This window comes from Mugil cephalus, chromosome 5 (genome assembly GCF_022458985.1).
Source record: "Mugil cephalus isolate CIBA_MC_2020 chromosome 5, CIBA_Mcephalus_1.1, whole genome shotgun sequence".
Lineage (NCBI taxonomy): Eukaryota > Metazoa > Chordata > Actinopteri > Mugiliformes > Mugilidae > Mugil > Mugil cephalus.
In genome coordinates, this window is record NC_061774.1 from 20,636,005 (window position 1) to 20,649,277 (window position 13,273).

The 13,273-nt window shown below is 42.3% G+C and overlaps 1 protein-coding gene across 3 annotated transcripts; it reads left to right on the forward strand.

Annotated features, from left to right (window-relative positions):
- Positions 1-2,099: 2,099 nt before the first annotated feature.
- Positions 2,100-13,228, forward strand: smad5 (SMAD family member 5). Of its 3 annotated transcripts, none has more exons than XM_047585253.1 (7): positions 2,100-2,406; positions 5,294-6,260; positions 8,027-8,323; positions 9,312-9,419; positions 11,362-11,583; positions 11,699-11,955; positions 12,085-13,228. In XM_047585253.1, the coding sequence occupies exons 2-7, from the start codon at positions 5,858-5,860 to the stop codon at positions 12,226-12,228; spliced, it is 1,431 nt and encodes a 476-aa protein (XP_047441209.1). In that variant the 5' UTR covers positions 2,100-2,406; positions 5,294-5,857; the 3' UTR covers positions 12,229-13,228. The 3 variants fall into 3 exon arrangements, with proteins under 3 accessions (XP_047441209.1, XP_047441210.1, XP_047441208.1); XM_047585252.1 differs by lacking the exon at positions 2,100-2,406 and adding an exon at positions 2,424-2,979; XM_047585254.1 differs by lacking the exons at positions 2,100-2,406; positions 9,312-9,419 and adding an exon at positions 2,421-2,979.
- The last annotated feature ends 45 nt before the right edge of the window (positions 13,229-13,273 follow it).

Consider the following 13,273-nt stretch of genomic DNA (forward strand, 5'->3'; position numbering starts at 1 on the left):
TTGCACAATAGCAGGATGGTGTGAGACACAGCGGCTGAACTTAAACTATGTCAACACAACATACTTTTTATTTAAAATGTGCGGGCACCCTCTTGATATTTGTCCTAATCCAGCCTTCCTGACTCACTCACCCTTTATTTACCTGTTATTTTACCTGTCAGTCAAACTGATATCTGGTATGTGACTAAATGCCACAGTGATGATGGTGTAACAGCAAAAAAAAAAAAAGAGTCAAACCTTCCCAAGTATTTATTTCCCCTTAATGGCTGAATATTGTGTAATAATCTTGACAATAACAACTTGAAAGAGTTGAGTGTGTTGACTCAAGTTACTGGATTACACAACATATGAGTGACTTTAAGTCCTTACTGGATACAATAAGTCATGCCCTTTATGACCGGCAACCATGATCAGATGGTCGAGTGGCTCATCGGTGGATTGATTTAAGGTTTTTAACCGCAATGCAGAAAGACATCTGGCAGTAAAAGAATATATCTCTGATCTCTCGCTTGCCCCTTAGTGATGGGCTCTACAATCATGAAATTCGTCACAACTCCAGATTAAATGTGGGACCTTGATAACATGATGCATTTTAGGGTTAGTTTTAATTCTGTTGTTTGTTCCTAGTACCGAAATGTGAATGAAATGTGCAGCCTGGACTATTTCCGTAAGACAAAGTTGTCGTTTTTCCATTGTCACTGTCAGGCAGGAGATTGGATAAAACATTTGACTATTTTATGATTTGATTTCTGTATGAGCGCAGAATCCTGATTACTGATCACTGTGGATGGTAAATTAGTGTCATCTCTAAGCTGCATTGCACCGACCCTATGGCACGCTGATGCTCAAAAATTTTTGTGCGACGCTATAAAAGCACCTCTACTGGTCTCATCTATACTGTTGACACAAGAGACAAATTTGCATAACTGTGCAACTTTTGTTCTCCTGATGCAAAACTGAGCAATTCTACGTTCCACATTTTTTTCCAATTCTTTTTGGAATTCATGGACAATAGACCACATTTATATAAAATTATGTGACATTGGGGAAAAAAAAGAAAAAGAAAAGGCCATATTTGACCTGGAGGACACCAGGAAGGTTAAAAACAACAAAGAATGTATCATTTTCCTCATGCTAAAGAATATAAGCCTTATATCTGAAATAAGAATTAATTCCTTGATTATTTACAGCAAACTGTGATTTGTATTTTGAGTATTGTGTATTGTGTCCAGCACCAGGTCTATTATTTGACTGCAGATAATCCAGCTTCAAAATAAACCGGTGCCTAAGTCGTCGTGTGTAGATTTTTTCCTGTAAGACTTAATGTCGTGGATATGACGCATAGTCTGATGACTTCAGTCTGGGTCCTCCATGTTGACCTAGTAAGGGTCAACATATGACTATACAATGCCTCCCTGTGAGGAACCAACTGGCCTGTGGTCATTGCTGATACTAATGTATAATTTTCACACAGTATTATATACTTATATATTTATATGATTATATGATCTATCTATCTATCTATCTATCTATCTATCTATCTATCTATCTATCTATCTATCTATCTATCTATCTGTCTGCATTAAAACACACTATAAACAAACACGCACAAATTCATTCATTCTGCTTTGTTGTCGTTTTTATTTACATTCCCACTTTATTTATCTTCATTCTCATCTAACTACATCTATGCTTTTTAATTATTGTCTGTATATTAAAGTTACTATGGGAAATACTCCGTGCATAATTTTGCTTGAATACAGTAAACTATCTTCTTTAATGACGTAGTAGGAGGTAGGATGGAGAAGAAAAAAAAAAAGACTGGAACAGAAGTGATGAAAAGCTGTGTAGAAAATGTTATGTGCAGTAGTTAGTTAGATCATATTGTGTGTGTAATTTTATGGATCGCTTACAACTCACAAAACTGAGATCATTTTAGTCAAGGGACAGATGGTTGTGGTTTTCAGGTGGCCATGTTGCCTTATTTAAAATTGGTTTAATTATGCATGATGGATAAACTACACATGTTGGAGGTTTGGTCTGGTCTCTTTAACAGTAACATATACATGAGATTTGAAAAAAAAAGCCCACTAGTGGTGGGACATGGACACTTCATTTCATTTCAGGTCCAGAGACTGAATGAAGAATCACGCACGTCCAACATTATCTGGTCCGACAGCAGCGGCTCGTCTGTGAGGAGTGGGTGTGGAGTACTTCGCCATCGGTTTGATTAATTAAAGTTAAAAGGATTAGCAACACGGGGCCTGTTGAGAAAAAAGGGGAAAAAAAAAAAAAAAGTCTCCAACAACTGACTACAAAGGACAACAATACACAACAGACCACAGAGCTCCAGACTGAGTGGAGCCAGCAACTTGTGAGACGTCCCAGAGCCGCAGCACGACTACAGTAAGACTCCCAACTTCAAACACCGAAACATTAAAAAAAATCAATAAGAGGGGCATCTTTCGTGTTTATTTTTCCTACGGGTTCACATCGGAGCTAATGTTTGACGCTATCTTCGTGATAATCCAGCCGGAAATGTCAAAGATGTAAGGGAGGGGGGAGAAAAAAGTTTGTACACTCGGAACACTCAGACCTACCTACGCGCTAGGAAAGGGAATATTTATTTATTATTTCATTTTTTAAATATAGCTTTTGAATGTCATAACTTGAGAGCGGGGTATTAAATTGGGCTTACGTGAAATGGTAACGTAGTGTGTTTAAGGCGACAATTAACAGAAAAATCCTCCCCGACTGTAACGCTAAAGAGCGAGCACTAGTTTGTCAGTGCGGCGGAGGGATATGCACTCCGCCTTCCCCAGCCTACTTGTCTCCGGGATCTGGAGGACATGGCACGGAGGAGACGGAGGGAAAAAGCGGTGGAAAAGGACAGAAAAGCGACAGAAAAGCTTAATAAAGTAGCCGCCTAAACGTTCGCAAAGCGGGTCCTGACTATGGCGTGTGCGCGTTGTTGAAAAGGTACGTGATTTGAGGGGTGTTAAACAGTTTGAAGTGCTCTAATGAACTCCGGGGAGCTACATCAGCTAACAGCGAGGAGGGAGAAAAACGTAGAAGTTTTATTTTTAAGACCAAACATTGCTCTGATTCTTTACACTCCTTTGGTAGTGGTTGATAATCGCTGCCAGGTGCCCCCACTTTTAATTTCACGCCAAATAAGAGGTGTTTACTTCGGGTTTAGTGAGCTTATTAGCCGACTCTCGAGGTTACTTTCGTGAGCCTGCTACATACCACAGTTAGCCACTTAGCATCTGGGGGAAATTTATTATTGTTATTATGTGTGTCTTCGTGTTTTCGTGATACAGTGAAGTCATTTTAAATGTATTTTTTTTTTTACTGCTGTTTAAGGGGGGGTTTGTGTAACATTAGATGCGTCTTTCTGAACCCCCTTTCTCTTGTTTCTCAGGATGGTGGGGGGGTGCTTCGTTCTTCCATATTGTCTGGTCCCTGAACTCCACACTTTGAGACACTACTTATAAAGAGTTTTTTTTGTACACATTATGTAAGTGAGAATAACGTAATTATTAAATATTAAACTCAAAAGAAACCAGCCGACTACTAATGTGGCCTAATCTGTGGGTGATATCACTTATTATTCTTATTTTCCAATTTGTAGTATGTGGTTAGACCTCAAAACACATTCAGGGGAATCCCATTATTATCTCATCCCTTTTTTTTTCTGTATTTTCTCAACGAGGCTGATCCCTGAAGTGCTTAAATATAAGAATATTGTATAAGTAAACGGCCTCTTTTGTAATTTGGACAAGGATCAGATATGAATGATAAGAATGATAAGACTATACTTGTAAAGTGTGTCACTATGGAGAATTTTGGGGACTGCGTTTTTTTTTCCCCACATACAAAATACGTGAGTCATAGTTTTTGCAATAAAATATTGCCGCCCACTCCACCTTTACAATAACACCTACCACCTTTAGCTGTTGCTACACATCTAGATGCTGATCAGTAAATCAGGTTTTTTTTGTTCTTCTCCAAGCTGCTTTTCAAAATGTGACGCTGTAAAACGTTGAGTCGGTCCACACTGATTTGATTTCCAGCCTTTTGATGGTGAAAACACAATGTCTTATCAGCTCAGCGTTTTCCAGTCGGTTAAAATGATCAGCTTTATCTGCGAGATTAGCACCGAGATGCATATCTTTGTCTTTTGTTGTCCAGCCTGGCATGTTATATCGCCAGTGTTTTTCAATCGAAGAATACGTTTCTGCTTGTTTCAGGCGTTTCTGGCTGTGTCACTACATTTTAAAGCCGTTACTCGTCGTTGCTGATTCAACAATAATCCGGTGAATCAATCCTGTTGCAGAGAAGCCCAACCGATCCAGATTTCCAGACATTTACTGATTAATTTTAGTGTATGCTGACATGTCCTACTTTTTAAGAACAATGAGCAGTGGGAGTGGGTGCATTGCTTTTGGACAGCTGTGAGCTGGAAGGGAGGGATCGGGCAGAGATGGGACGAGGGAGGAAGCAGCTCTTTGTGGTTACATCCTTTTTGACTTGTTTCACAAGTCCCCAAACAGCTGCTGCTGCTGCTTCTACATGTGTTTGACCCCCTGTTTGCTTTGTCTGCATGATATGGATTGAAACTCCATGGTGTATATCACAACATGGTTTGTTTCATTAATGTTGTAGTGCGCCCCGAGGTATCAGCCGTAGTTCAGAGACGTGATCTTTTTTTTGTTGTACCTTGCAGAAATATAACTTGCAGAACCAGATCTTATTATTAAAAGAGGAACATTTCTCTATTTATTTAAATGTATTTATTTTTTGCTTCCTATGCACATGCTCAAGCAGGATGTCAGCGTATCTCTCACTTAATTAAAGCGTCCAGTTTAACTTACAGCTTCATGATAGTGTCTGGTTTGATATTTTGACACATTTTCTTCATTTTGGAGTCATTTTAAGTAAACCACCCTTTACATTACCTTAACGCCGGGACAGTAAGAGGGTTTGTCCATATGTATGTGTGTCCTTTGAAATGCATGGTCATCTGTAAGTTCTGCATTCAACACCTATTATATAATTTAGTCATCCAAGTTTCAGCAAGACTGGCAGTTTCGTGGAAATTACATGTCGGATCAAAAACGGGACGTAGGGCTTTTCGGTCATCCATGGTTATCATATATATTTATCCCCAGTTAGGAAAGAGAAATATTAAGTGATTTATACAAGCATTAGGAAAGGAACGAAAAGTAATTTCAACAAAACGACGTGTTCCCAGTGTTTACATGCATCTATCTTTTTTTTTGTTTTGCAGAAAGGGTGGCAGAACTAAACTCTGACTGTGCACTAGCTGAAGAAGTCAACCTGGAGAGGAGCTAGGAGGCTGTTGGGGGAAATGATCACTTCCTTATAAGACGTGTGTCAAACTTGCACCGGTGAGACCTGCTGCAGCGTGTCAGTTTAACACAGGTCCTGATCTTTCAATCCTGCAGTCTGCACCCCCTCCCTCCCTCCATCAGTGCTGGTGACCCAACTCCGGACAGCTTGCTGCAGGGCCCTTCCTGAGCAGCAGCAGCTGCGTCCTGCTTGCTGACTCCCGTCCCTCCCCTGCTTCCTGTCCTTGGTCAGACAAGGCTAAAGCCTCCTCTCCCCTCACCCCACCCCTCATCTCTGTCGGCCCTCTCGTACTAACGAACATTCGCGCGCTCGAACAGCTTCTTTTTTTAGTGATCACACACTTGCAGACTGTTATAGGCCACTAAGGCTTGACAGAGATCATCATCATCAGCAGGAGGTTTGTAAAACCCCCTTCGGACAGAACTGGAGTGACCGAACGCCACAGAGTTCCTACTTCTTGACCTACACTACAACCTGCAGGATGACCTCCATGTCTAGTCTCTTCTCCTTCACGAGCCCGGCGGTCAAGCGGCTGCTCGGCTGGAAGCAGGGAGACGAGGAGGAGAAATGGGCCGAGAAGGCGGTGGATGCGCTCGTGAAGAAGCTGAAGAAGAAGAAAGGCGCCATGGAGGACCTGGAGAAAGCCCTGAGCTGCCCCGGGCAGCCCAGCAAGTGTGTCACCATTCCAAGATCGCTAGACGGCCGGCTGCAGGTTTCCCACAGGAAGGGTCTCCCTCATGTCATCTACTGCCGAGTGTGGCGCTGGCCGGACCTCCAGTCCCACCATGAGCTCAAGCCCCTGGAGGTGTGCGAGTACCCGTTCGGCTCCAAACAGAAGGAGGTCTGCATCAACCCATATCACTACAAGCGGGTGGAGAGTCCTGGTAGGTGCTTCAGTCGTATTTCCAAATGCGATCGTCGGAGACTGTTTACCTGAATGCATGTAAATTTATTTTATCCAGAATAACTTGTAGGATACATTCAGCTTTGCTATTTTTCGCTTAAAAGGAAATACATTTAGACACTTGCTGCGTTTCCATTTTGTAATGGAAACGCCTACATTTAAAAAAAAAAAAAAAACTCAAGTATCGCTGAAACACTTCTCTCTCTCAGGAGGTGGTTTTTCAGATGTATTGATGCAAACGTGCAATGGAATAGTTTTTTTTTTTTTAGTATTTCCCCGTCACCGGAGATGACACAGGGTGTCATGTGACCAGTTCATTGGAAGTCCATTTCCTCAAAGTGAAATCTCCCAAGATGAGAATTTAAGAGAATTATGGGACATGGGAAGCGAGACTTTTAAGAGAGTTAAAGCTCATTCGCAAAACACCTTTCAATTAAAATCGTATTAAAATTGCTATGAATTACATTCTGTCAGGCACACTCATAACGCCAGTGGGTTATATCTTTAAAAGCGTACGGCAGAATCATAAGTGGCGCCAGTGTTTTTTTATGAAATTGCGAATACAAGACAGATTAAGCCAGTGTGGCTCTGTGCACATCCCTTAGTGCTCTGAGTAAACTGTAGAGCTGGTAAACAAATCCAGAAAGGTCAGGTCCTCACACGGGCCTGTTCTACCCGCCCCCCCGTCCATTTCACAGAAAATCAATATCAGTGGCTCTAGGAGTCTTATTAGATTATATGCCTCAGGCACTCACTGAGATGGGGTGTGGCATCAGAGAGCTGCCTACTAAATGCATAAACCACTCAGACTAAACTACCAGCACTTTCTCATCATTACTCCGTCTCTCTCTCTGTGTCTATCACTCCCACACCCCATCACATACGCTCACAGATGACCCTGAGGGAGGCTGAGGGGGGGGGGCACCTTTCTGACATTAGCTTGGTTTGGGATTGCCAGCTCGGTATTGACCGGTTCAAGGATGTTGGATCACATGTCGGTCAGGAGAGGCTGCGCGTCGTATCGTTTCAAAGCAAAGCTCGCTGGGTAGTTTTGGGGCGATTTAGCCTTGAGAGTCGGGACTTTTTGATGTCAGTGGATGTAAAAAATCAAGGCCTGGGGAAACGTTAGGGCGTACGTGAAGATGAAAATAAAAAAAAATAAAAAATGCGGTTGTATGTTTACCAAGGTCTTAAGTCGCTTTTGATGATCGCATGCAACGCGTTGTTAGGTAGTGGTGTGTGTTTTAATTTTTACAGCGTTTCAAGGTTTCATTATGAGAACTCATTCATAATCGTTGCATTATATTTTAATTTATTTGACAAGTAAAAGGTCCTCGTGTTGTGTTTTCAGTGTCTCCAATGTGAATATGTGCTGTTTTTAATATACTCCTATGAGAATGTATTTAGGTTTTGGGCTTTTCGTATTTATTGGTCAATATTTAATGAAGAAAAATTTCATCTGTGTGGTTGTGTGTGTGTGTGCACAGCCCCTTTCTCAAGAGCATACCCATCAAGGACTGCTTGTTCTAACATTTCCTGCATTTCCTTGTTAATGGAAAGGATACAACCATTAAGAAGGAAAAGCATTTTAGCACAATCAAAACTTCAAACACATCCTCCGGTCAAAAGGCATGTGGTAGACTTGGGCTCCCTAAATCGTAATGATCAATTATTCTTAATAATTTAATAAAACGCTGTTTTTCATTAATTACATTTTTCCCTTCCCTTCCCTCCATCCATCCACAGTGCTCCCTCCTGTCCTGGTACCGCGGCACAGCGAGTTCAATCCACAGCACAGCTTGCTGGTGCAATTTCGCAACCTCACCCACAACGAGCCGCACATGCCCCTGAACGCCACCTTTCCCGAGTCCTTCCAGCAGCCGCACAGTGGAGGCGGCAGCAGCAGTGGAGGCGGCGGCGGAGGCGGCGGCGGTTCTTTTCCCATTTCTCCCAACTCTCCGTATCCTCCCTCTCCAGCCAGCAGCGGTACTTATCCGAACTCTCCTGCCAGCTCGGGGCCCTCCAGTCCATTCCAGCTCCCAGGTACAGCAAATACACTTATGTACCTGACCCTGGGAAAGACGCCAGACTATTGTTTTTCTCAACAGCCGCTGTCATGTAGCCAGCAAATGGCGAGCTTTTCATAAACACTGGCCTCCGATGAGTTTCATAAGATGTGTCGCGTAAGCAGAAAGAGGGTGTTGTTCGATGAAAAATACTCGTGCTAAGTTAAGATGAATCCTGTTTCACATTTGTATCTTTACCGACGCCATCACATCTTTATTCTTAATAGTTTTACACCCTCGTGAGGGTTTTCTGGCTTCTTGACAATGCTCCTAGCAGGTCAGGTTATTATATTCATCCAAATCAAGCTACACCCCTAAATGAGAACAAAAGGAAATGCCAGCTAAGCAGTGTCCACCAGAGCCAGGGCTGCTGGCAGCTTTTCTGTCTCATTGTTACCGACTTAGGACCGAACAGATGCATCAAACATGATAAAAATATTGAGTCATTCCTCTCTGTCGTTTTCTGTAGTCTTGGATATAATGTAGAATTGCCATTGCCTGTTTTGAGTCTGCGTCTTGTTTGACAGTCTGGTGTCTGCTGCTGTCACATCCGTTGGCTGCAGGCATATGGGCAGAAAAGCTTTTTTAACGACAGTTTAGGGTTTTTTGGGTAGATGTATCCTGCAAAGCCTAGGTCGTCGTTGTCATCGCAACAATCGCAAGCATCGTAATCATTGAAATTTCCTCAGCGCAATCTCATGTAGGTGTTTACTGCATTGTTTTTTCCTGTATGCCTCAATAAGGGCTGGAAAAGCTCAAGTTGCATCTCTGTCGGGAATGGGTTAGCATGTGGCTTAGCAAGCGAGGGATACGTGTAATCTGACACCATTTCCGGGGTACAGATCCTGTGATGATTGTTTGTGTCTAGGGATGCTTGTGTGTATGTGTGTGTGTGTATGTGTAAGGCCATTTGCCAGCAGCAACAACTGGCCTCATCCTCACTAACTGCTCTCCTAATGTCTCAGCTGACACCCCACCCCCGGCCTACATGCCCCCCGATGAGCAGCTGGGCCAGGAGAGCCAGTCCATGGAAACGAGCAGCAGCCTGGTGCAGCAGAACATGGCCAGAGGAGGTGAGGAATGTGTGCGCACACACACACATGTAAATGGGCAGCAACAGTCGCTGTGTTTACATGCACGGTTTAATCGAGCCGTGCTCAAAATTTGACTATTTGCATACGGTCCTTGTCCCAGTTTACATACAACGGAGACAATCAAATAACTGGCCGGAACGTGTCCTTCTCCGCACTAGGTGCGACATGTTTATTTTCAGTGGGTTAATACAGCCCCCTTTTCTGGTTGACCTATTGCGTCATATAATAAACAGAGCGGCAGAAAAACATTTCAGATGGATAATAGTTCAGCTTTCTTAGTCTCGTGAGTAATGTGTGCACTATCCCTCAGGTGGTTCCTCTTCCGACTTTCTTTACCTTCTTCTTCTGCGACCGGCTTTTTTTGGGATATTTTTGTTCTGGGGCCACACACCAGTGCAGCAGTTGTGTAGCGCACGTATTGTCTAGTTTAAACTGCGATTAAGGCATATAGATGCCGGTGCAAATTGATTTCCAGTGTCATTACCTGGGGGTCTTAGTTGGATGAGGAGAACTTGCATATTACATGTGTTTAAGTTGTCCAGTTAGAGTTGGATTAATGCAAAGCCGCAGTGCATTTTGGGTCATATTAGTTTAAAGATATGAGGCTGAATCAAGTTTCAAACTTTATTCTTCACACAGAAAAAAACGCTTCACACTCAAAATACTTGTGAAGTGAATTGTTTGATTTTGTAAAGTACAACTGCAGTGTTTGAGTTTTTAATGCATTTGAACTTTAACATTGAAGGTTGAGAACAACAGACTATCTGTGACAGTAGCGCAGACTGAAAGTTACGCCGTGACCATTACAGTATCATTACATGTTGATGATCGGCATCAACATTTGCGCTCTGGTTTATGACACCGGCAAGACAGACTTGTTTTATTTTTATTTTTCCTGCACTTTGGTGCTGCGTCAGCGGTTTTTGCGCGTTTTCACCTCTGGTCGAAATAAGAATAGATCCTGCACCCGGCCACTGGAGACGTGTCAATGAGCTCCAAGGGATTTATAATTTCTGAACTCCTCTGAAGTGTAAGCACTTACGCCATAAACCAGATAGTTCGTGAAGAAGCTGGAGGCAGCAGTTCTGCGTCAGAGCTCCAGCTGTTTGCCTTCAGGTTGAATGAATGGATATTATTTATAGTCATCAACTCGGCCAAATACCTGTCTCTGGCATTTTTGTTGAGTTTGTCTCGGTATCAGATAGTTTTTTCATCTTCAGTTAAACTTCCCCCATCGTCTGATCATGTTTTGTTTATCCTCTGGTAACCATCAAAAATGGTGACGTGGGATGTTTCATTCCAGTAATTCATTCGTTGTATTTTACTTTTTCTTGTAAACATACTGATTCTCTGAGTAGCCACCAGTGAAACCTGGCAGTGTAATTTGAAGGTTGCACAATTTGAGTACTCTGGAAACTAAAAGCACAAATGTCACATGGGGGCTAATGTCAGTGTGAACGTTTCTGGTAAATGACATAAGAGTTTTCTCTTTTGTTTGTTTTTTATTTTGAGTCACATTTTTGCCTTCAACCCATGAAAACCAGATGCGACATTAGGGTGTATTATATCCCTTTACAGCTGGGTTTTGGAGAATAAGATGCCCATCGTCTCACTGTCGCAGATGTATGTGAATGTTTACACACTGTACAGAGCTGGTAGCTCTGCGATTAATACCTGTCCAGAGATGGATGTAACTGAGGTGTGATTCGACTAAATAACCAGACGACTGGTAAAAGGCATTTTTAATCGGATCCACCTGAGGTTGTGTTGAATACTTTTCCGCAAAATTGAAGCAGAGTTAAGGACCTCTGCTCTCATCCGCTCAATAAAACCAAACCAGTACGTCCATGTGGATTCCCTGTCTACACAAAAACAACACACATTGCTTAATGTCTGATATATTTCTCTGACCCGGTCGCAGATGTACAACCAGTGGAGTATGAGGAGCCGAGCCACTGGTGCTCTATCGTCTACTATGAACTTAACAACCGTGTAGGAGAGGCCTACCATGCTGCATCAACCAGTGTGCTCGTGGACGGCTTCACCGATCCTTCAAACAACAAAAACCGCTTCTGCCTCGGATTGTTGTCCAACGTCAACCGCAACTCCACCATCGAGAACACCCGCAGACACATTGGCAAAGGTACGACTGATACCATGAGACAAGACAATAATAAGGCACATTGTTTCGTTCTTGCCGCGCACTTTTGAATGCAAAATGTTGACAACTTTCCGTGTGTTGTGTCTTTGTTTATTAGGAGTGCACCTGTACTATGTGGGAGGGGAGGTGTACGCGGAGTGCCTCAGCGACACCAGCATTTTTGTCCAGAGTCGTAACTGTAACTACCACCACGGCTTCCACCCCACCACCGTTTGCAAGATCCCCAGCGGGTGTAGCCTCAAGATCTTCAACAACCAGGAGTTTGCTCGGCTCCTGACCCAATCTGTCAACCACGGCTTCGAGGCCGTCTACGAGCTCACCAAGATGTGCACCATTAGGATGAGTTTTGTCAAGGTAAGGGCTTCGTGATGAACAGGAAGTAAACAAACCGTTCTTCTTTCAGTAATTTGTCTAAGAACAGCAAATATCATTTCCTTTGTGTGATTTCTTTTTTTTTTTTTCTTTTCTTCTGTCTCTGCATAGGGCTGGGGAGCTGAGTATCACAGACAAGATGTCACCAGCACCCCCTGCTGGATCGAGGTGCACCTGCACGGGCCCCTCCAGTGGCTGGATAAGGTGCTGACACAAATGGGTTCGCCTCTCAATCCAATCTCCTCTGTGTCCTAATAATGGACAAGTTGGGGGGCTTGGTGGAGCCTTTTTACTTTTTTTTTTTTTGTTTGTTTGTTTGTTTTTTTTGTTTTTTACCTTTTTATTTCTCCCCTTCAGTGATTTATAATTTAAAGCAGTCTTAACGGCTGAACTGTTTACACTTACTTTGGGAAGGGATATTGAGCTCTGGCTAGAAGTTCAACAGCATTCGCAGTCAGAAAACCTGATGTTGAAACAGCGCGACATTGGAAGAAAACACCTGGAGGCGGAGAAGGATGAGCGATGCCCAAGTAGCAGTAACAACAGGGACACACTACTGCTGGACAAGGCTACTAATATTTGCAAGAACTGAGGGGCTCCGTTGTCAAGCTGGAATCGTTCAAATGGTTAATTTTTACGTCACGTTTTATTGTTTTCGACAAATGATTTTATTTCTCTATGTGTACCTTTTTAATGGAGCATAACTGTTTCACTACTCTGCCTTATGTCCAACAGACAATTTGAATTTTACAGAACACTTCTCTTGCATTGTTGTCCTCAATGTCAGATATTTACAATTTAAAAAATATAGACACAGTTATGTTTACCATTAGACTCTGATATAACAAACGCTTTTGTTTTTATAGTCTTTACTGCTAGAAATGAACACTGAGCTACTGCCTTTTTAAAGAAAGTTGCGTATGCCTGCCTGATAGTCTTTGATATGGGAGATCAATCACTGAACAAGTTTAACTTGCCATAAGCTAACAACATTGTGAATGTTACATCTATTGCAATAGAAGTAGTCATTTATGATATAATCAGACTATGGACACCATCATTATTGATTCTTGTTTGTACTCTTGAGTTCAAAGTAATAGTGACTGTATTTTCCATACTTACCGTATTAACAATATCATACACTCATGGATTATATGGAGGCATATTAAATTTTGGCGTGGGTACCAAGGCATTATGTTGATAGATAATTGACTTATTAGCTCAATGAAATAAACAGGTTATTTGGTAACAAGGATTATTTTTCTGTGCTTTACTGTGGTCATTTACATTCAGAAAGCTG